Below are 25,036 nucleotides of genomic sequence, written 5' to 3' on the forward strand. Positions count from 1 at the left end.
CAAGATCCTTTGGATGGGGAGGGTTGCAGCAGAATGAAAGTTGTTCCTTTGTCCTATTTTAAGGATGTAAGGTAGGACCCGAAACTGGCTCCATATTTATCCCTTGTGTGGCCCGGACCCAGGGTTGTAACCAATATGTTGTCCATGTGGGTTTCAATCTTGAATCAATTTTCAAATCGATTCAGAGAATCTGGCCATTTGGAATCGAACCAAATCTAGCTGAATCGGTCATTTTAACTTTTTTGAATATAAACCACTGCAGGGGTCGCCCGCGTGGGAGTGGGGGTGGTTGTGAGGGTGATGAGATATCAAACACCACTGGCTGACAGATAGGGATGACAGTGGACCGGGGGAAAGAGGGGCACCGCCCCGCCTCGCCCCATTTGGACCGGGGATGAAGGGTATGAAACGGGGATGGAGGCGGGGACGAAGGTTAAAATCCATCCCCGTCCAGGGGTGGAGGCGGGGACGGACATGCACTTTTCTCCGCCCCGCCCTGACCACTTTTTCCCGCCTCATCCCCGCCCCGCCTCATCCCTGTTTGAACCGGGGATGGAGGACATGAAACGGGGATGAAGGCGGGGATGGAGGATAAAATCCATTCCCCGGCCAGGATGGAGGATAAAATCTTGAGGCGGGGCGGGGGTGGAGACCTTGTCCCCCGCCCCACTGCCATCCCTACTGACAGATGTGCCTGTATCTTTCAGAGGTGGGCCACCTAAGGCAGAGTGATCGTGGGGGCTCCACCAGGAGTTTTGCTAAAAAAGATTTTTTAATATGAAAATCATTAAAAATTTTAAAATATTACTAAACTATTAAAATGTTTTAAAAAAATATTAAATGTCGTCTGAGGGCTGAATGAACTTTTCTTGAATCGATTTTGGGCCGATACGATGCAAAAACGGCCGATTCAGGCTGATTTGCATCGATATGGACAACACTGGATTTTACCCATCTAAACCCAACCAAGTGTTGCAACTAGAGGTGTCAATGGGTCGGTTTTGGTTTGAACCCTTGTGGAATCAGACCCAGACTTGATTTAAGATGCTGGTACTGGGTTTGGACTTGGATTCAATTCCATACCTGGATCCTATACAGATTATATGAATCAGACACGGACCATAGCCGGTAAAATAATATTTTTTACCTTTTTTATATTGAAAATTTGTGGATCTTAGTGGAACTCAGGTTGGGACCAGGTCTGGTATGAAAATTTCACAAACCATACCCAGCTCCATATATTAATTGGATCCTTCAAATTTAATCCGGAATTTAATAGGACCATGTTATTTATGACCAAACCCTGACCCTAGAGGGTTTGGGATGGGTCAGGTCCGGGTTAAACCCGATCCATTGACACCCCTAGTTCTACCTGACCAACACCTTTCCCGTTTCCTTGCCAAATGTCAAGCGATCGGATTTGGATCTGATGTCTGAGTGAATCCGACTCTGATTAGTTGGATTCAGTAAAGCAAGTCGAATCTGATTAACAATCGGATTCGGTTTGGGATTTTCACAGCCGAATCCAATGGATATTTATATCCTAATATATGTAAAAATCTGGATTCTGTACGACCCTTTTCCATCCGACTCCGACTCCCGTTCGTCAGTTTCTGATTCAGGTCGGATTTTCAGTAAAAACTATATCTGAACCTAATCCGATCCGTTCACTTCCCCACTTTCGGAACTCTTCGACTCCCCGAAGGATTCTGGTTGTGGCGGAATTCAATCATGACGGAGGGAGATAGCAACCAACTTGGGAGATCCCTCAACGACCTCTTCACCAACCTCTCCTCCATGCTCAAGTCTGAGCTTCTGGTGCAAATCTCTCTCTATCTCTATCTATCTGTTCCGATCTTTATCTCTTTCCGATGGATTTTTTCTCATTTTCGTGTTATAATTTAGATCTTCCTTTTTGGGATTTGGGTGTTTTGTTTCGGACTGTAATCCAGTTTAAATAATCAGAACTTCTGGTGTTTAAGGTTTTTCCTGAGGGAAATCTACTTATAGAGGGGTGTTTGGATCCATTAACTTATCCCGAGCATTTAGATATTTCGGGTATTTCATTATGCTTCACGATGCAGTATTGATTTTTATCTGGATAAGTGCGTGCATTTTTATGCGCATTATCAGGAAATGTTTGGATTCCGGAAAACTGATTCAGGATCGAATGTTGCATCGTGGAGAAAAAATCAGTTTTCCTCCAGAGATTACACAAATTATCTCTTTTTATCTGTATAAATGGGTGCGACCAACCACATCTATGGGGTTAGTGGATTCTCCCAAGTTATCCAGAAAGCTGGTTTAAGTTGGGACATTGGATTTTGGAGTTAAATGTAGTATCTCGATTTGTCCCATTTATCTGGATGAACTTTGGAGGAAATACAATACACCAATTTATCTCATTTATCTGGAGAATTATAGATGCATACAAACGCCTCGTTAGATTCAATTGTTTATTTCTGTACATGAAATTCTTAGCCTAAGGTATTTTTGATAAAGTGGATATGATGGAGAAGATGTTATTTTGAGAAACTTAGGCTGATGATTATTTATTAAATGAATATTCTCGTGTTAGTTTAAGCAGAGAAATGTGAGCATTAAATGTGAGTTGAAACTGATCCCTGATGAACTGACCAAACATTTGGAACAACTGCAAGTTGATGAATGTACGACAATAGTCATTGAATGGGTTGGGAATGCAAATTAGTGCCATATAAACTTCATACCATGAAAGGAATCATCAGTTTAAGCTCTAGAAAAAATTTCAGTTTTCAGCGATTGGGAAACAATACACTGCAGATTCAACCAAAAATGATAGTAGTCCTGTGCTTGTTAGTGTTTTAGTTATACGGTCACTGGGCATGCACATCCTGTTGAATTTAGGCTGCCTCATTGAAGCCTGTCAGTCTGGGAAGAAAACCAGTGTCGAGAATGTTTCTTCCCTGGCTCTATTGTGCTCAGAGATAGCCAGGGCTGGTGCCAGGATGAAATTGAATAGCCCTTGAACAACTTGTAGCCATAGTACTGGCACCATGGCAACAAATGGCATGCCACTTGCATCATATATATATATATATATATATATATATATATATATATATATATATATATATATATATATATATATATATATATATATATATATATATATATATATATATATATATATATTGGCTACTATTGAAGGTACGGAACTAATGAGCTAGAAATCATAGGTGCAAGTTGTATCGACTCAATCTAACCACGTGTTCAGCATGTTTTTTTTACTAAGAATCAAGCTTTGGATCATGCTTTTGTGATATAAAAATGTGATCTTTTGAGTTATGAAATTTTGACACATTGTGGGCCGTTGATTTTTAAACCCCTTTAAAAACCTAATTACTTTCCATAATTACATGATTCAAAACAAGTTTCGTACTAAACAAACCATGTAGATCACATCCATAACATTTGATTTACAAAGAAATCAGTATTTTTTGAAGAAAAAAGTGATTTCTACTCATTAGTTCCGTACCTTCATTAGTAGCCAATATATATATCATGCTTTCCGCTTTCACAAAAGCACAGTAGCACATACATATATAAATAACATATTACATAATCAATAATACTAAACATGCTTTCAGACTTTTATAGAAAAATTTACAAAATCTCACACATATATACAAACAAAAATCACACCTATATATCTTACTTTCAGCCTTTAATAGAAAAAATCATCTGAAACAAATTAACACACACACACACACACACACACACATATATATATATATATATAACATAATCATTTAAAATTAACCCCCTCCCGCCTAAGCGAGGGAACCTTAATCTCTTACTAGGCGCCCTAGTTGGCGACTAGTGGGCAAAATTGGTACATGTTAAGGTATTCACCTAAGAATTGCAAAGCCTAGAGGTTTTACTTGTGCCTAGGCCAATTAGGTGGACTAGTAAGTGCTTTTGACTATTGTGTGTGTGTGTATATATCTATATCTATATCTATATATATATAGATAGATAGATAGATATATATATATATATATATATATATATATATATATATATATATATATATATATATATATATATATATATATATATATATATAGAGAGAGAGAGAGAGAGAGAGAGAGAGAGAGAGAGAGAGAGAGACGTGCTAAATGGTTTTTTCGGCTTTTCCAATGCTTCTTTCGCGATTCCGACCTCTTAGATATGTTCGGCATGGTTGATTTACTAGGAATCAATGCTCGGACCATGTGTTTTCAATAAAAAAAAATGATATTTGGAGCCTCAAAATTTTACAAAGATTTTGGACTGTTGATTTTTCGAACATTATAAAAACCCAACAACAACAACTACGCCTTCATCCCAAAACAATTGGGGTCGGCGATATGAACCAAAAAAGAAAATCATTCTGGGTCTTCCACACAAATCCTTCTCCTCCAATCATTTCTATCCAATGCCATGTCCTCGGTGAGGTTCAAAGCATTCATATCCTTTCCTATCACCTCCATCCATGTCTTCCTAGGCCTACCCCGACCTCTTTTAACTAATATATTTTCCCATTTCTCCATCCTTCTAACTGGAGCATCATTAGGCCTTCGCCGAATATGTCCAAACCACCGTAAACGATTCTCTCTCATCTTATTTTCAATGGGTGCAACACCTACTTTCTTACGTATCTCCTCGTTCTGAATCTTATCTTTTATTGTATTTCCACACATCAATCTCAACATACTCATCTCAGCTACACTCATTTTTTGAATATGAAGTCTCTTGGCAGCGCAACATTCCGTACCATATAGTAAAGCAGGCCTAATAGTCGTCCTATAAAACTTTCCCTTCAACCGCAATGGCATTCTACGATCGCACAACAATCCAGTTGCACTTTTCCATTTCATCCACCCAACCTTTATCCTATGATTTATATCTCCATCAATTTCTCCATACATTTGAATGATAGATCCCAAATATTTGAAACAATCATCCACCGGTATTTCTTGCTCACCAAGCTTCACTACACTCCCATCACTACTTCGTTGCTTACTAAACCGACATTCCATGTATTCTGTCTTACTCTTACTCAACTTAAAACCTCTTGCTTCTAATGTCTGTCTCCATAATTCTAACTTAGCATTAACCCCAACTCTAGACTCATCAATCAAAACAATATCATCAGCAAACAACATACACCACGACACATTTTCTTGAATTGATCTCGTAAGCTCATCCATCACTATAGCAAATGGGAAAGGGCTTAAAGCAGATCCTTGATGTAACTCAACCGTTATAGGAAAATTGGTTGTCACCCCTCCACAAGTGCGGACATTGGTTACTACTCCTACATACATATCCTTAATTATACTAATGTACTTGAGAGACACACCTTTCTTCATCATTGTCCACCAGAGAACGTCCCTAGGTACTTTATCGTATGCCTTCTCCAAATCAATAAAAACCATATGCAAATCTTTGTTCCTCTCTCTATTTCTCTCAATAAGTTGTCTAAGAAGATGTATAGCTTTCATAGTTGATCTTCCAGGCATAAAACCAAATTGATTCTCCGATATCATGACAACCTAGACTCAATCACCCTCTCCCAAAGTTTCATAGTATGACTCATGAGTTTTATACCACGATAGTTTGTGCAATCTTGTGTATCACCCTTATTCTTATATAGAGGCACCAAAGTACTCTTCCTCCACTCATTAGGCATCTTATTTGTCCGCCAAATCTTGTTAAAAAGATTTGTCAACCATTCTAAACCTTTCTCTCCCAAACATTTCCAAGCGTCGAACATTATAAAAACCCACTCATTGAAAATAAGTGTAGCTGAGATGCGTATGCTGAGATGGATGTGTGGAAATACAATAAAAGATAAGATTCAGAACGAGGAGATACGTAAGAAGGTAGGCGTTGCACCCATTGAAAATAAGATGAGAGAGAATCGTTTACAGTGGTTTGGACATATTCGGTGAAGGCCTAATGATGCTCCAGTTAGAAGGATGGAGAAATGGGAAAATATATTAGTTAAAAGAGGTCGGGGTAGACCTAGGAAGACATGGATGGAGGTGATAGGAAAGGATGTGAATGCTTTGAACCTCACCGAGGACGTGGCATTGAATATAAATGATTGGAGGAGAAGGATTCATGTGGAAGACCCAGAATGATTTTCTTTTTTGGTTCATATCGCCGACCCCAATTGTTTTGGGATGAAGGCGTAGTTGTTGTTGTATAAAAACCCACCCATGTGTCGCAATCAAATGCTCCAAGAGCTGATCCCTATAAAATTGATTACGTAGATCACATATGTACAGTCAGAATTTAAAAATAAAACAAAAAAAGCCCAGAAAACCCATTTAGCATGTTTCCCTCACTATGTATATATATATAGAGAGAGAAATGAGTCCGTGCTAAATGAAGTATGCTGAATGGGTTTTTCTGCTCTTCCGGTGTTTTTTTTTGTAGTTTCGGGGACTCCACACCTAGATCGTGCATTTTCAATGAAAAAAATGACATTTGGAGCCTCGAAAATTTACAAAGATTTTGGACCATTGATTTTTCGAATGTTATAAAAAACACCCATGTCTCGGAATCGAACACTTCAAGAGCTGACCCCTATAAAATCAAGTACATAGATCACATCTGTACGGTCAACATTTAAAAATAAAATGAAAAAACCCTGAAAAACTCATTTAGCACATTTCATTTAGCATATTTCATTTAGCACAGATCCATTACTCTATATAAATGTAATGTCAAAAACTTGTACTATGGTGTCATATTCTTTGGGTATTTGAAAAACAGGATTTGGTGATGCATGTGCATGCATACACATGCACACAAACATGTGGGCATACATAGTCAACAATATCTTCAGAGAAGATACAACCGGCAATTTCTTCAGAGAATTTCAAATTGTTATGTTTCCACTGGAGAACTTTTGAAAAAATATTGTTAATTTTGAATAAAAAAATGGATAATTGGAAATTAAGAAAAATTATTTTGGTAATCTTTAATATATAGAAAATGGATAGAATGTCCAATCTTATAAGAAAAGAATTAAGGAAAAGCTTATATATATACTAAAAAAATCATAATATTTTCTTGTCCTATGCAAAAAAATAATTATTTTTATTAGATCTCATGATAAAATTATGATCTTCATTAAGTCTCAGGATAAAACATACTTTGTTGTTTTTTTTTGAAAATCTTACTGTAAATATCATAATATGTTCAAAATATTATGGCAAGTAATGTTAACAAGGCAATATGATAGGAAATGTAATGGTGTTTTTGTGAAGAGCCTTACAAACAATCAAGTTTTCAAATAACTTGATATTTCAAACATACAAAAACATAGGCTAGCACAAAGTAGCATTCAAATACTACACACCACAAAAGTAAGAAAGTGCATAAAATGCACTATTTCATTAATGAACACTAGGGGATAAAAACCCCTTCTTGAATATATTACAATAGTCTGAAAGGCCCTTATTTATAGAGGGTGTAAAAGAGAGGGAGTCGTTGGGCTGTACCCAACGGCTCTACAGTCCCAACGTTTCTTAGCTGACAGACTGTGCTGCACACAGTCTGTTATTAGTTGACAGACCGTGCTACACACAGTCTGTCATTAGCTGATAGTGTTCAGCTGATGACAGTTTACATAAAAAGAATCTAAAAGGTAAAAATAAATAAAAAGGAAAATTATAGAATTAAAGAAAAGATTACAAATATATACGTATATACTTTAAATACATATTTATATACATATACTTATACATATACATACTCTTGTATTAAGAAGAGTATGTATATGTATATATATATATATTCAAGTATACACATATTTGTATTATTTTCTAACAGCCTCCGTCAAACTTATGGTGAAATCACCGAAAGTTTGTCAAGTAAAAAGTTGAATCTTGGTGAGCATAGTGTCTTGGTGAAGAAATCCGTAAGTTGATATTCTGATGTTACATAAGGAAGATCAATAGTCTTCTTCAAGTATTCTTCACGAACAAAATGACAATCCATCTCTATATGCTTAGTTCTTTCATGGAACGTATGATTTCGAATAATGTATATGGAGCTCTTGTTGTCACAACATAATCTTATAGGATTCTGAAGATGAATTCCCATATCTGAAATTAGTTGTTTGAGCCACACGATTTCTATAGTAGTAGTTGTCATTGCTCTATATTCGACTTATGTAGATGATAGAGACACCTTTTGTTGTTTCTTGTATCTCCATGAAATCAATGATTCACCTAGAAACACACAAAAATCAGTTGTTGAGCGCCTATTATTTGGATCCCCTCCCCAATCAGCATCAGAGTATGCAATAAGTTCTAAGGAGGAAGAAGAAGATAGAATTGTACTTTTGATATATTTAATGATTATCATGACTGCACTCATATGAGCTGATGTTGGAGCATGTTGAAATTGGCTAGCTATATATACCGCATGAGATATGTCTGGTCTTGTAATACTTAGATACATAAGAGATCCCAGGGTTGTCCAAAGAAACTCCATCATCGGCTCATATCTTCATTCCAAGTGTCTCTGGGGTGTCAACAACTTTATCATCTGATAGTCCTGACCTATCAATAATATCTGAAGCAAACTTTGTTTGTGACAATATGTATCCTCTATTATAGTAGGATACTTTTATACCAAGAAAGTATGTAAGAAACCAAATATCTGTCATTTCAAAAGAATTTTTCAAAAACTATTTTACTTTCTTGATTCCTTCTTTGTCACTACCTGTAATCAACATATCATCAACATACAAAAGTAAAATTATAATACCTACAGAAGAATTCTTGATAAATAAAGTTGTATCAGTATAACATGGTTTAAAATCATATCTTGTAATAACATTATTAAAGGTATCAAACCAAGCTTTAGGTGCTTGTTTGAGACCATATAGTGCCTTTTTTAATTTAAGCACTTTACCTGAAGGAATTATCAATCAAGATAGAACATCCATATATACTTCCTCATTAAGATGCTCATTCAAAAAGGCATTTTTAACATCCATTTGAAATATATTTCAATTTTTAATAGCTGAAATAGCTACAAGCATCCGAACAATGGTCATCCTGGCAACGGGAGCAAACGTTTCTTCATAATCGACTCCGTATTCTTGAGAATATCCTTTGGCAACTAGCCTGACTTTATATATTTCCAAGGATCCATCACTTTTGGTTTTTACCTTAAAAATCCATCTACAACCTATGGTCTTCTTTTCGATGGATAAATTTAGAATTTCCCAAGTATCAACTTCTTTAAGAGCATCTAATTCTATATGCATAGCTTTTATCCACTCGGGTAAATTTTTTGTTTCATTGTAACATGAGGGTTCAAAGTAAGAATGAATGGCTATAAAACATGCTCTATGTTTAGGAGAGAATGAGTCATAAGGCACAAATTTATTTGGGATCCTTGAGGTTCGTTCCGATCTACGAATAGTTGTTTGTTGTGAGGGTATTTCTAAAGCTTCATGATTACTTTGATTTACACCTTCATTGGTTGCATTTCGATTCCTTCTAGTGTATACTATTTGTTCAACTGTTGTTATATTCTCAATAGGAGGTTCTACATAAATATTTTCATCATTAGACAACAATTTAAACAAGAATGAGTAATCAGAATTTATCTCTTGCGACATGTTTTCTTCAAATCCACTTTATTTTTAACAAAATTAACATTCCTTGATACGAGAAGTTTATCATTTTTTATATCATAACATTTGAATCCTTTTTGTGTTTCTGAATAGCCAATAATGCACATGGAATAGCCTTAGAGGACAGTTTATCTCCTTTATCATTTAAAACATAACATTTGCAACCAAAGATTCTCAGTCTTTGATAGTCAGGTTGATATTTGAATAATTCTTCAAAGGGAATTATATTGGACAATGTTTTTGAAGGCATCCTATTTATAAGATATACTGAAGTTAATGCAGCTTCAACCCAAAGATTTTTTGGAACATTTTTAGCAATAAGAAGAGTCCTTGTAGTTTCCATAATGTGTCTGTGTTTTCTTTCTGAAATTCCGTTTTGTTGTGGAGTTCTAGGACACGATCTTTGATGTAGGATTTCTTCATTTTTTAAAAATTGTTTAAATTCATTTGACAAATATTCTCCTCCAGAGTCAGTTCTGAGGATTTTGAGTTTACTTTCAAATTGATTTTTAATCATGTTATGGAATGTTTTGAAGATTGCGAATACATCAGATTTAAACTTAAGAAAGTAAATCCAACAATATCTAGTGAAATCATCGATAAACACAACATAGTAGGAGAATCCTCCTTTAGAAGCTACGGGTGCAAGACCCCACATATCTGAATAAACTAATTCAAAAGGCATTGAAGAAAAAAAAGTTCTTTGACCATAAGGCAAGGCTGTCATTTTACCAAGCAAACATTCTTTACATTCAATTTTTTTTTTACAAATATTCTTGGTAACTGATACAAAATTTAATTTCTTTATATTTGGATGTCCAAGTCTATGATGACAAGTCCATATATCTTTTGTTTAGGCTGTTAGAAAGGAGCCTTCGATTTTTCACGCTTACCTGCAACAGAGAAAGAGAGAGAGAGAGAGAGAGAGAGAGAGAGAGAGAGAGAGAGAGAGGAGGGAGAGTGATTTCAGAGAAAGGGGTTTTGTCGATAATCGACTTACCCTTTCATTCTATTAAATACTTTAAGTAAAATAAACCTAGGGTACAGAAATACCCCTTTAACGTGATAATTTACATTTACACCAATTGGGTCTGGACCCGATCCAATATATAAATGGATCGGGTCAGACATATACAGAGTGATGACATCTTTTCAGCCTCCCTCAAGTTGTGCATGATGCTGAACCATGTACAACTTGCTTTTCAGACACCAAAATTTGTCCTTCGTCAACCCTTTAGTGAGAATGTCAGCAACTTGTTCTTCAGTTGGCACATACATAGGCTCAATCTCTTTATCTTCAACCTTTTTTCTAATAAAATGTTGATCTATTTCAATGTGCTTTGCTCGACTATGATGGATGGGATTGAAGGACATGTTGATGGCACTTTGATTGTCACACAACAACAGTGATCGAGCAATCGGTTCTCCCATTTCTGTCAGGAGATGTCTTATCCATGTAGCCTCGGCCGTGGCAGTGGCCATGGATTTGTATTCAGCCTCAGTGCTCGATCTAGCAACCGCTTTTTGTTTTCTACTGCTCCAGGATACCAAGTTTGGCCCAATGAAGCTGCAATAACCGGATACTGATCGTCGTTCGTCTGGATCACCCGCCCAATCAGCATCAGCATAAGTGACGATCTCATGGCCCCCGCCTGGATCTAATTCCCTTTTCTTGTATACCAGCCCATCACCAATTGTACCCTTCAGGTAACGAAGTATACGTTTGACTGCCTCCATATGTGACATACGAGGTTCATGCATAAACTGGGATACCTGATTAACCAAATATACTATATCAGGTCTAGTAAAAGTCAGGTATTGCAACATGCCAACTAAGCTGCGATAGTTAGTGGGATCCTCATATATGTCCCCGTCTTTTGAACTCAGTTTCTGATGAATGACACTTGGAGTTGTCAACGGCTTACAATCTGTCATGCCTGCTCTGCTGAGAATGTCCAACGTGTATTTGTGCTGAGTAAGGGTGAGAGTATCATTTCTTTTATCAACTTCTACTCCAAGAAAATATCGCAGCTCTCCCAAATCTTTCATCTTAAATCTCTGATTTAACAACGCCTTCACCTGCTCAATGTGACTTTACAGTTCTCTATGATGATGATGTCATCTACATATATTAATAGGAAAGTAGTGACTCCTTGTAGATTGTGAATAAATAATGAGTGATCCAGAAGGGACCGAGAGAAGCCATGTCGTTGTATCTCTAGAGAAAAACTGTCGAACCAGGAACAAGAGGCTTGTTTCAAACCATAGAGTGCTTTCTTTAACTTGCATACATATTCTTTGGCTTCTCGTTCTGCATATCCAATGGGTTGTTCCATGTAAACTTCTTCTTTTAAATCCCCGTGCAGAAAAGCATTTTTTACATCCAGCTGGCTCAATGGCCAACTATATTTAATAGCTATACCCAACACAATGCGAATGGTCCCCATTTTAACTACAGGACTAAAAGTTTCATCAAAGTCTTGGCCTTCCTCTTGTGTAAATCCCTTGGCTACAAGTCTAGCCTTGTACCTTTCAATGCTCCCGTCTGGTTTATACTTTATCTTGTACACCCATTTTGACCCAACAACATTTCTGTTTAGTGGCCTGGGTAGAATCTCCCATGTTCCACATTCATGTAGAGCTTCCATTTCTTCATTCATTGCTTCAACCCATCTTCTAGAGCTCGCAGCTTGATAGAACATGAGGGGCTCTTCCTCTTTACTTATGGATGTCAAGAACAACTGAAAATCCAATGAAATTTTTTTATAACTTATTCACCTGTCAAGTGGATGCCGAATCCTTGAGGATCTTCTGATATCTATTGTCTGTGAAGATGAATCCGTACTCGTACGTGGGGGCAATGAGGGCTCTTTTTCTCGCCGGGTGTACACAATACCTTTATACCTTGCTGGCTCCAAGACATGTAGAACAGTTTCTTCCGTTTGAGTTTCATTTGCTGATTCCTCATGTGTCTCCTTCTGACTGCAATTTTCTGGACAGTCTACTCTATCATTGGAAAAAAATTCTGAATTTAACCATGGATAATATACCTCAATGCTGGGGCTTGAGTTATCAGCATGAAGGGTAGAATTAGCATCCTGAGCATCAAAGTTCATCTCATCGAAAATTACATTCCTTGATATCTTGACACGCTTAGTTAGAGGATCATAGCACCTGTACCCTTTGTAGTCTTCTGCATATCCTATAAACCTGCATTTTAAGGCTTTATCTTGGAACTTGTGTCTGAGTGAGCTGTCAATGTGAACATAGCAAACAGACCCAAACACACGTAATGCATGGTAATCAGGTTGTATGCCAAAAAGAGAGAAATATGGTGACTTATTTTCTAAGATACTCATGGGCAATCGATTTATCACATGGACTGTGGAGTGAAAGGCCTCAGTCCATAATGATACAGGAAGATTGCTCCCGTGCATCATGCTCATTGCAGTTTCTATAATATGTCGATGCTTCCTTTCAACAATCCCATTTTGTTGAGGTGTATGCGGGCAAGACACTCTTCTCTTTATCCCACTATGTTGAAGGAAACCAACAAAGTCATTTGAGGAGAATTCACCTCCTCCATCACACTGGAAATTGAGGATGTTGGTAGAGAAATGATTTTGAACAAAAGAATGAAATCTTTGGAACAATCCAAAAACTTCTGATTTGTGATTCATAAAAAATATTCAAGTATAACGTGAGTAACTATCAATGAAAATAAGATAGTATTTACTGCCAGAAAGAGAAGTAATTGGGGCAGGACCCTAGACATCTGAACAAATGACCTCAAATGGCCTTGAAGCTCTTTTATTGATGGAAGCAAAAGGTAAGACATGACTCTTACATAAAAGACAACTAGAACACTTTGTATCAACGACCTCTGAACTCAGACTGAACTTAGGAATAAAATTATTCAAGACAAGTTTTTCAATAAAATGACAACCACAATGGCCAAGACGACCATGCCAAAGTCTTGGCTTATTACATTCAGAAATATTGAATATAAAACCAGAATCAACAAATTGACGTTGTGAGGCTTCAAGGATGAATAGCCGGAATGAATGGAGGAAGGATCTTCTTGAAAGATATACATGTTGCCCCATCGTTTTCCTTCAGCGAATGTCTTCCTCGTGTGAAGATCCTTGAGATAAACAGAAGAGGGAGTAAATTCAACTGAAGCATTGGCATCATCAACAAGTTTTGAGACAGAAACAATGTTCTTTTGAATATTAGGTGCATGGATGACACTTGGAAGTTTAAGAGAAGACTTTGACATTGGTATAATGGCATTTCCAGTGTGTGAGATTGAGTGATGAGATCCATCTCCTGTGACTATGCTATTCTTACCAACATAAGGTGTAAGAGTCAAGAGTTTACCTGCATCACTTGTGACATGAGTAGCTGCTCCAGAGTCGACATACCAAATTCCTTTGTCATTTTGCTTCATATTCAATCTTGCCAAGGCTGCCAACAACAACTCCTTTACTTCTCCATCCTTCCTAGCCTCTACTTGTGGAGCTTTCCCTTTGTTTTGAGGATTAAACCAACAATTTGCTTTAATGTGTCCTTTCTTGTTGCATAGAAAACAAGTGGGAATGAGTCTTTGTCCTTGTATATTTGGTGTCGGAAGTATGCCACGACCTCCATAGGTATTTCTCCCTTGGCCTCCTTTTCCTCGAAAAAAGCTTCCTCGTCCTCGACCATAACTCATTCCCATAGCCAGCACATTTTGTGTTCCTGAATTCCCATGAGAATCTTCAGAAGATCCTTTCAGAGTCATCTCATATTGCAATAGTTTCGCACGAAGATCTTCAAACTTTGGAAGTTCTGGTAAACATAAAAAGGTAGTCGTCATAACATGATAGTCTGACCCCAATCCACTCAAGGTTTGTTGTACTTTATCCTTTTCACTGACAAGACACCCAACAACAGCCAACTGGTCCGTGATGCCTTTCATTTTGTTCAAGTATTCCATAACAGACATGGAATCTTTCTTCAGCATTTGAAATTCTCGCTTAAGATACATAATTCTTGCCTCAGAAATTTGTGAATACGTCTGAACTAACTCATCCCTCAGTTCCTTGGCCGTACAATCATCAGGAAGAGCAATAAGGACTTCCAGTGAGAGAGTTGAAGTGATGTAGACCACTAACGATTGATCCCTCTTCATCCAAGCAACATATTCTGGGTTCTTGTGAAGAACAACAGATTGTTCTCCTTTATCGTCCGCCTTTTCTTGTGAGAGGAATTCTGGAGGTGATGGAACAGATCCATCCAGATGACCGGAGAGGTCCTGACTCTTTATAAATGGAATGATCTGTCTTTTCCAGGTTAAGAAATTGAAGTTATTCAATTTCTCAGAGACTAGCTGACCAAGAAAGCTTGAGGACAGACATGACTGTCCATAAGAGGAATCCATTCACAGCAGAGGACTCGGCTAACAGGGTTTTAGGGATATCACAGCCGAGGTCTCGACTGACAGGGCACTCGGCTGACACTTAGGTATAGATCAACAGAAATGGGAAATCATGCACAACAGTTCAGAGATACAGCAGTTCCAGAATCCACGAAAACAACAGTTTTAGAATCACGCACAGCAGTTCCAACATGGGAGATACATCAGTTCAGTTTTAGAATCACGCACAGCAGTTCCAGAATCCACGAAAACAACAATTTCAGAATCACGAACTCATAAATATTTTCACACAACAGTAATACTTCCAGAACCCACGAAACAACAGTTTCAGAATCACGAAATCAGAGATATATTTTTCAGAATCACGAACACACCGTGAATGTTTCCAGAAAGGGTCGATACAGAATCACGAACTCACCGTGAATATCTCCAGAAAGGGTCGATTTAGATTTAGAATCACGAACTCACAGTGAAAAGAAGTCAGAAAGAATCGACTGTCACCGTGAAACAGTCTTTTACCAAAGAGAAGCAATCTTTTACCAAAGAATCGACTGTCACCGTGAAACAGTCACCGCGAAATAGAGCCACCGTGAAATCGAGCCACCGTGTGACAATCGTCGTGAAATCGAGTGAAACAGTCTTTTACCAAAGAGAAACAGTCTTTTACCAAAGAATCAATTGTCACCGTGAAACAGTCATCGCGAAATAGAGCCACCGTGAAATCGAGCCACTGTGTGACAGTCGTCGTGAAATCGAGCCACCGTGAAATCAAGCCACCGTGAAACAAAAGCAGCTCTTCACGCACAGTCGTCACGCTGCTCTGATACCATGTTAGAAAGGAGCCTTCGATCTTCCACGCTTACCTGCAACAGAGAAAGAGAGCGAGAGGAGAGAGAGAGAGAGGAGGGAGAGTGATTTCAGAGAAAGGGGTTTTGTCGATAATCGACTTACCCTTTCATTCTATTAAATACTTTAAGTAAAATAAACCTAGGGTACAGAAATACCCCTTTAACGTGATAATTTACATTTACACCAATTGGGTCTGGACCCGATCCAATATATAAATGGATCGGGTCAGACATATACAGAGTGATGACATCTTTTCATAGGCAATGTTACAAAATGATTCCTTTGGAATACAAAGAAAATCCATATAATAGAGATCTCCTTGCCTAGAACCTTCTCGAATCAATTTTTCGGACTGGCGTTCCTGCACCCAACATTTATTTGATGAGAAAATGATATCACATCCATGATCCGAGATTTGCGAAACTGAAAGTAGGTTAAGATGTAGTTTAGGTATAAATCTTATTTTTGGAATATAAAATTTGCTATGTTTTGACAAATCATTTTTAAAAGTTCCAACACCTTCTATTTCTAAGGCAGTTCCATCAGCAGTGAAAACAAATGATGTATTTGAATTAGATTGACATTCGGATAATATAGACTTATGTGGAGTCATATGAAAAAAAGCTCCTGAATCTAGAAACAAAGAGCACATACCAAGAGTAGAAGAGGATGGAATGACCGCTCCTGACGTAGATCCTTTAAGCAATGGTTGTAATGCCTCCGTTAGTTGGGATAATGATTTGGTGAGGTCCTTGAGATTCAGAGTATTTTCATCTTGTTTTGATGGTGCAACGACAACACGTTTTTCTTGAGGCCTATATTTGTATTTAGGACATTGAGGCCTAATGTGACCGGGCTCATTACAGTTATGGCAAATGATTTTTTATTCTCCTCTATTCCTATTAAAGTGGGGCAATTTATATGGCTTAATATAATGTCTTGGTTTTGATGTGGCAAGAGCGCAATCCTCTTCTTGACCATTGCTAGAACTACCAAGAACGCTAACATTTTTACTCATGTTTAACCTAGTTTCTTCTCCACTAAGTTTAGTGAGAATCTCATGAATAGTAGGGGGTGATGAAGATGATAGCAGGGAGGCCCTTGTTTGTTCAAATTCGGGTCTCAAACCATAGAGGAAAGCGAATAGTCTATCTTCTCCAACTTGAACTCTTCGCATTTCTATACACTTACCTTCCCATTTTGGGTTCAAATTGAGCAAATTGGGTCGAAAGTAATCTCTTACATTTTTATCTCCTTGTTTGATATTTCTAACCTTTTCTTGAAGATAATACTTGTGAGCCATATCTTTTTCGGTAAACATACCTTTAAGATATTCTCACGCCTCATCTGCCTTTTTGTAGCATGATAGATTTGAGACAATTTTTGTCTAAACTCCACTTAGCATCCATGAAAGAATTTTTGTGTTTCTCATTTCTCATTCATCCAATTTCTTGTAGTATTCTTCCATGGCTTTGTTTCTTTCTTCAAGACTAGTCTCAACCCCATTTTCACCTAATGAAATTTTGAGAGTGGGTTCAAGAATAGTACCTCTTACAAATCCCCATAAACCTTGACCTTTGATGAATGTCTCTAAGTGTTATGGCCAAATATTATAGTTGCTTCATTCAAGTTTGAATGGCGGAATAAAGTTGGAGTTGCTTGTATTGTGTGGAAAAGATTCACCCATGGTAAATTAGAGGAGGAAATGAAGTTACCACCACGAAGTAGAATAAGCACAATTTACGAGGTAGCCCACCAATACACCGTTGATCATAAACCTTGCTCTGATACCATGTGAAGAGCCTTACAAACAATCAAGTTTTCAAATAACTTGATATTTCAAACATACAAAAACATAGGCTAGCACAAAGTAACATTCAAATACTACACATCACAAAAGCAAGAAAGTGCATAAAATACACTATTTCATTAATGAACACTAGGATAAAAACCCCTTCTTGAATATATTACAATGGGCTGAAAGGCCCTTATTTATAGAGGGTGTAAAAGAGAGGGAGTCGTTGGGCTATACCCAACGGCTCTAATTAGAGCACAGTCTGTCATTAGCTGACAATGTTCAGCTGATGACAGTTTACATAAAAAGAATCTAAAAGGTAAAAATAAATAAAAACAAAAATTATAGAATTAAAGAAAAGATTACAAATATATACGTATATACTTTAAATACATATTTATATACATATACTTATACATATACATACTCTTATATTAAGAAGAGTATATATATATATATTATTTTCTAACAGCGTCCCTCAAACTTATGGTAAAATCACCGAAAGTTTGTCAAGTAAAAAGTTGAATCTTGGTGAGCACAGTGCCTTGGTGAAGAAATCCGCAAGTTGATATTCTGATGTTACATAAGGAAGATCAATAGTCTTCTTCAAGTATTCTTCACGAACAAAATGACAATCCATTAAAGCCGTTGGGTACAGTCCCAACGTCTCTTAGCTGACAGACTCTGCTGCACACAGTCTGTCATTAGCTGACAGTGTTCAACTGATGACAGTTTACATCAAAAGAACCTAAAAGGTAAAAATAAATAAAAAGGAAAATTACAGAATTAAAGAAAAGATTACAAATATATACATATATACTTTAAATATGTATTTATATACATATACATACTCTTGTATTAAGAAGATTATATATATATATATATATACATATATGTATTATTTTCTAACAGTTTTAGGATATGCTTTTAAGCTGGCATATTGGTGAAATCTCAAGCAATCTAGCTTTATGAAATTGTCTGTTCTCTGTGATTATAGTTTTCTATGGTTTTTCCTTTCATTTGCTAAGAGTCTGGTAGGCATTTATCTTCATCTTCATCTATTTAGTTGTATCCCACCAGTTTTATTCCATGTTGAAATTCACCCTTGATTCTTAGCTCATATTTGAGGTGATTGGATTCTTTTTCTTGAGTCCTATTGCTCTGGTTGCTTTTCAGTTCTTGTTAGACCTTGTCATGATTTTTCCCTTTTTTTTCTTTACCTTGTATGTGAGCTTTGTGATCCTTGAGGGTAGAAGAAAATGTCAGGCTGCACCAAGCAGTACCGTCAAGTTGGTGCACTGATCGCATTTCTAAGTTGTTATTGAGTCATCCTTCTGCTGTATATTATGACACCCTTTCTTTTGCTTTATTTGTGTAACCTTTTCAAAATCTTGCCTCTGTTATGTGACATCAATAGTTGAGCTGCTTGGACTTTTGCAACTCCTAACAAGCCGCCATCCCAGTGAAATTAATATTAGTTTCTTGATTCACTCAATGCTGGTTTTCAAGAAAGTTGCTGCTATGATGCATGTATTAGATCTATGGTCCCGATCATGTCAAAGGATCTCTTCTTGTGTTAAAAGTCTGCCTTGGTTTTACACAGAGTTACCGGAAGCGCCCCTATAGAAGGGGAAGCACGCTTCCCCGATACGCGCTTCGGAAGCGCGAAACGTCGTGCTTCCGAAACGCGTGGGGAAGCACACATTTCAAATGGGAAGCGCGTACCCCCTTTAATGGGGTGCGCGTACCCCTTTAATGGGGTGCACATACCCTATTAAAAGGGGGGTACGCGCACCCCCATTAAAGGGGTACGAAGGGGCGAATTTACATATTTGTCTTTTTTTTAAACTTTTTTCCCCAAAAAAATTAAAAGAACGAGTTTTTTAAAAAAGGGCAAAAAAGAGATTTTAAAAAACCCGTGAAAACAAAACCCGAAAGGGCTTTAGGGTTTTTTCACGCAGCTCAATCCGAGTCTCCTCCCTTCTTCTCTCCTCTCTCTGGCAACTGATCGGCGGAACCCAGAATCCGGCGACCTTCACCGACATCCGGCGACCTCCACGGCGATGAATCCATTCAGGTACATACTCTCCTCTCTCCATCTCTTCTCTGTATCTCCCACGTTCTCTCTCTTTCCATCTCTTCCCTCCATCTCTCTCCATCTCTTCTCTCTGTATCTCCCACGACCTCTCTCTTTCCATCTCTTTCCTTCATCTTTGTTCTCCCTTTCGTTTTTAGGGAACAAGATGCAATTGTAAGTTCGAGAGAAACCTGTGAAATGAGAAAAGAGAAGAAGGAAATAGAAGAACAAAGGGTGCGGCTGTCATGATTTCAATGTTATGAAATCGTGACCTAAACATTGTATTAATAAGTGTAAATGAACAGAGGGTCCGGGTCTGGTGTAATGTCCAGACCCGAAAGACCCAAAAGAAATAAAACATACAATGGACCATACTTAAGACTCGGGTCCTAATATTCAGACTGTATACACAATGGACCCGAGTCTTAATATCCAAAATACACTTTTTCACCCCCCCCCCCCTCAAGTTGATCATGGTTTTGGACCATGAACAACTTGCCTTTAAGCATCCAAAAACGATCTTTTGTCAAACCTTTTGTAAATATGTCTGCAACTTGTCTTTCAGTATTGACGAACTCAGGCTCGATCTCTTTTTCTTCAACCTTTTGTCTCACAAAATGTTGGTCGATCTTAATATGCTTAACACGACTGTGATGTACGGGATTGAATGACATGTTGAGAGCGCTTTGATTGTCACACAGCAAGGTAGAGTGAGATATATTTTCTCCCACTTCAGTTAGTAGATGCCTGATCCAAGTAGCTTCGGCAGTAGCGGCAGCCATGGATCTATACTCAGCCTCAGTGCTTGATCTAGCAACATCCTTTTGTTTTTTGCTACTCCAAGAGACTAAATTTCTACCAATGAAGACACAATATCCTGATGTAGATCTTCGTTCATCAGGGTCTCCTGCCCAGTCTGCATCACAATATACAGTAAGTTCATGCTCATCCTTGCTGCCAGATGACTGTGGGGAATATATCAATCCGTCCCCAATGGTTCCTTTCAAATATCTAAGGATCCTCTTAACCGCTTCCATATGTCCAGTACGTGGTGCATGCATAAACTGAGACACTTGATTGACTGAATAAACAATATCAGGGCGAGTGAATGTGAGATACTATAACATCCCTATTAGACTGCGATATCTGGTGGGGTCCTCATACAGGTCTCCATCATGAATGCTAAGTTTTTGGTGAAGCACACTTGGAGTTCCTAGAGGCTTGCAGTCTTTCATACCTGCCTTACTGAGAACATCTACTGTATAATTGTGCTGAGTGAGAGTCAAACCATGAGCCTGGTTGTCAACTTCTACACCAAGAAAGTAACGCAAGACACCAAGATCTTTCATTTTGAATCTCTGGCCTAGCAAGTTTTTTACTTCTTTGATGTGAGCTTCAGAGTGTCCTGTGATGACAATATCGTCAACATAGATTAACAGTAAGGTGGTTACACTCTGACTTCTAAAAATGAATAATGAGTGGTCCAGTAGGGAATGTGAAAATCCATGCTTTTGAATCTCAAGCGGGAAGCTGTCAAACCAAGAACAAGATGCTTGTTTTAGACCATAAATAGCTCTCTTTAGCTTGCACACATGGGTTTTACAGTTTTGTTCTTGATATCCAGGAGGTTGTTCCATATAGACTTCCTCCTTCAAATCCCCATGCAGAAACGCATTTTTTACATCAAGCTGACTTAGCTTCCATCCATGTTCAACAGCCAGGGAAAGAATGATTCGAATCGTTCCCATTCTCACTACCAGGCTGAAGGTCTCATCATAATCTTGCCCTGCTTCTTGGGTGAACCCCTTTACCACCAGTCTTGCCTTGTATCGTTCAATGGTTCCATCTGATTTATACTTTATTTTGTAGACCCATTTGCATCCGACAACATTTTTGTTAGGTAGTCTGAGAACAATTTCCCAGGTTCCACATTCATGTAAGGATTGCATTTCATCATTCATGGCTTCTACCCATTTGGTAGAAGTAGCTGCCTGACAGTACATAATAGGTTCATCTTCTTTATTGAGGGTTGTTAAAAACAGCTGAAGGTCCAAGGAAAAGTTGTTGTAGCTCACCCATCTATCAATAGGATGTCGTATGCGATTTGACCTCCTAACTTTAAGGGTATGAGAAGGAGTAGGGTCGGTTGCTGAGACGGGATTTAGATGACTTGATGTTCTTGTTCTCTGTCTAGAATAGGAAATGCCCTTGTATCTGCCCGGTACGGATGATGATACTTCTTCCTCATTTTGTGATCTCGATGTCCCGGTGGTTTCAAACATTCTTTCTTCTTGTTGTACACAATCTGGAGGACAGACTTCATTGGAACTGGTAAAAAGTTCTGAATTCAACCAAGGATAATAAACTTCAGTTGTGTTAGATGACATGTCCGTTGTGTCGACTCTGTGATCAAAATTTTGCTCATCAAAGACAACATTCATTGAGATTCTGATGCGCTTTTTGGTTGGATCATAACACCTATATCCTTTGTAGTCGTCTGCGTATCCCACAAATCTACACTTTTGAGCCTTGTCCTGAAATTTATTTCTCAAGGACCGATCAATGTGCACATAACAAACACATCCGAAGGCACGCAAATCATGATAATTAGGATGAGCTCCAAAAAGACAGTAATAAGGGGACTTATTTTCCGGAACAACCATGGGCAGTCTATTTATCACATGTACGGCAGAATGAAAAGCTTTTGTCCACAGATTGATGGGAAGATTACTGTCATGAAGCATACTCATGGCACTTTCAACGATATGCCTATGTTTTTGCTCAGCAATCCCATTTTGTTGAGGGGTGTGTGGACAGGACACCCTTCTTCCTATCCCGTTATTTTGAAGAAAAGAAATAAAGTCACTAAAGCTGAACTCCCCACCTCCATCACATTGGAAAAATTGAATAGACTCAGAGAATTGATTTTTTACTAAGGAAAGAAAATTTCGAAACAAAAGGAAAACTTCCGACTTATTTTTTATGAAATATATCCAGGTGTATCGAGAATAGCTATCAACAAAGATTAGGTAGTATCTGCTTGCAGATCCAGAGGCAACTGGGGCGGGTCCCCATATATCAGAACAAATTATCTCAAAAGGTTTTGAAGCTCTCTTATTAATAGAATTAAAAGGCAATACATGACTTTTGCATAAAAGACAACTGGAACACTTCTGACTTTTCTCATCCCCATTGAGACTTTCTTTGGGGATGAGATTATTCGAGACAAGTTTCTCAATAAAATGACTCCCACAATGTCTTAATCGACTATGCCATAAGAAAGGCTTATTACATTCAGAAATACTAAAAACATTTGCAGAAGAGGAATAACACGACTCTAATGAAGACTTCGAATCCAGATGAGCAGGGGGAACGGAATGACATGGAGCTTCTTCAAAGACATACATATTGCCTCGTCTCTTTTCTTCAGCGAATGTTTCCCTCGTGCGAAGGTCCTTGACCTGCACAGAGAAGAGAGTGAATTCAACTGAAACATGATTATCATCAATAAGTTTGGAAACAGAGACAATATTTTTCTTGATGTTGGGAACATGAAGAACATCAGAAACTTCAAGGGTGGAATGTGACATGGGAATGACAGTTTTTCCAACATGAGAAACAGGATGGTGGGATCCATCGCCAGTGACAATTTTACTTTCACCAAAATAAGGAATAGGGTTGGAAAGTTTACCTGCATCAGTCATATGAGTTGCTGCCCCTGAGTCAACAAACCAAGCACCTTGATTATTCTGCTTCAATTTCAATTCTGACAAGGTGGATATCAACAGGTCTTTAATCTCTCCACTGTCTCTGATATTGGTGAAATTTCTTTTGGGTTCTGTCTGTGAAGCCTTTCCTTTATTTTCTGGATTGTGCCAACAATTCGCCTTGATATGCCCCCTTTTGTTACAAAGGAAGCAAGTGGGGATGGATCTTTGTCCCTGTGCATGAGTCATCATGTTCGGAGTGGGGAGCAAACCACGTCCTCCATGTCCACTTCGCCCTTGCCCCCCTCGTCCTCTTCCTCGGCTGTAAGTCACCCCTGTGACAAGAATTTCTTGGGAATTTGTATGAATATGAGTTTCTTCAGAGAAACCCTTCAGAGTCATTTCGTACTAAATTACTTTAGCTCGTAACTCATCAAAGGTAGGAAGGGTAGGTAGACACAATAGTGAAGTAACGATCATATGGTAGTCAGATCCCAATCCACTCAGAGTTTGTTGCACCATATCACTGTCACTTACCACACATCCTATAACTGCAAGTTGGTCTGTGATAGTCTTCATCTTGTTCAGATATTTCATGATGGTCATGGAACCTTTTTTTAGCAACTGAAATTCCCTCTTGAGAAAAACCATCCTCGCCTGTGAAACCTGTGAATACGTCTGAACCAATCTCTCCCAGAGTTGCAGGGTTGTACAATTGTCGGGAATGACAACAAGGACCTCTTGGGACAGGGTAGAAGTGATATATGCGACCACTGACCGATCTTTCCTTTCCCAGTTGAGATATTCCACATTTTTAACATACACAATTGAACTTACCCCTTTGTCATCTTTCTCTTCTCTCGTAACAAACTCTAGTGGTACTGGATGTTGAGAAACTCTGTTTTGATGTCACATAATATGATACACTGTCGTATTTGATTTTATATGATATGATAATGTCCTCTTGAAAAATGTTATATTATGACTGAATATGTTTTGCCATAAATCTAACGAGTATTTGATGCAAGGATATCTCACCCAATAAGGATGGAGACTTCCTGTTCAAGTACAACTATGGTGCAATCATACTCCTTGAAGAAAAAGCTTGATGAGCCATGCATTCCTAAAGTTCAAATGAAGAGATCGGCTACCTCAAGATGAAGACTTTTTTTCTTCTTTAGAGTCATATGTAACAGAACCTTCAGGAACATGCATATTGCATATTACATATTACATACTCATTCATAAACACTATATCATAAAAGTATACGATAGTTTCAAAAAGCTCCTTTTTGAAAACCAATAATTGTACCTTCTTACAACCTTTTATGAAAAAGATATTTTGTCATGTAATAATTGTACCTTACACTATATACAAGACAACATGAAAAAGAAATGTAGGAAAAAGACAAAAACATAAATCGGCTACACAAAAGAAAAACAAATATAATATGCTTTTGAAAAGACTCTAGTTACCTTCTTTAAAGAAATGTTTCTAATA

General features: G+C 37.8%; 1 protein-coding gene across 1 annotated transcript in view; it reads left to right on the plus strand.

The window, feature by feature from the left end:
• Positions 1-1,689: 1,689 nt before the first annotated feature.
• LOC149812949 (biogenesis of lysosome-related organelles complex 1 subunit 2-like) overlaps positions 1,690-25,036 on the plus strand; it is a 36,096-nt gene continuing 12,749 nt past the window's right edge. Inside the window, exon 1 of the mRNA XM_089991591.1 lies at positions 1,690-1,818. Within this exon, the coding sequence (XP_089847717.1) occupies positions 1,732-1,818 (87 nt within the window). The 5' untranslated portion in view covers positions 1,690-1,731. The remainder of the gene's footprint in view (positions 1,819-25,036) is intronic.

Source organism: Nuphar pumila, chromosome 16 (genome assembly GCF_984573655.1).
Source record: "Nuphar pumila chromosome 16, dmNupPumi1.hap1.1, whole genome shotgun sequence".
Classification (NCBI taxonomy): Eukaryota; Viridiplantae; Streptophyta; class Magnoliopsida; order Nymphaeales; family Nymphaeaceae; genus Nuphar; species Nuphar pumila.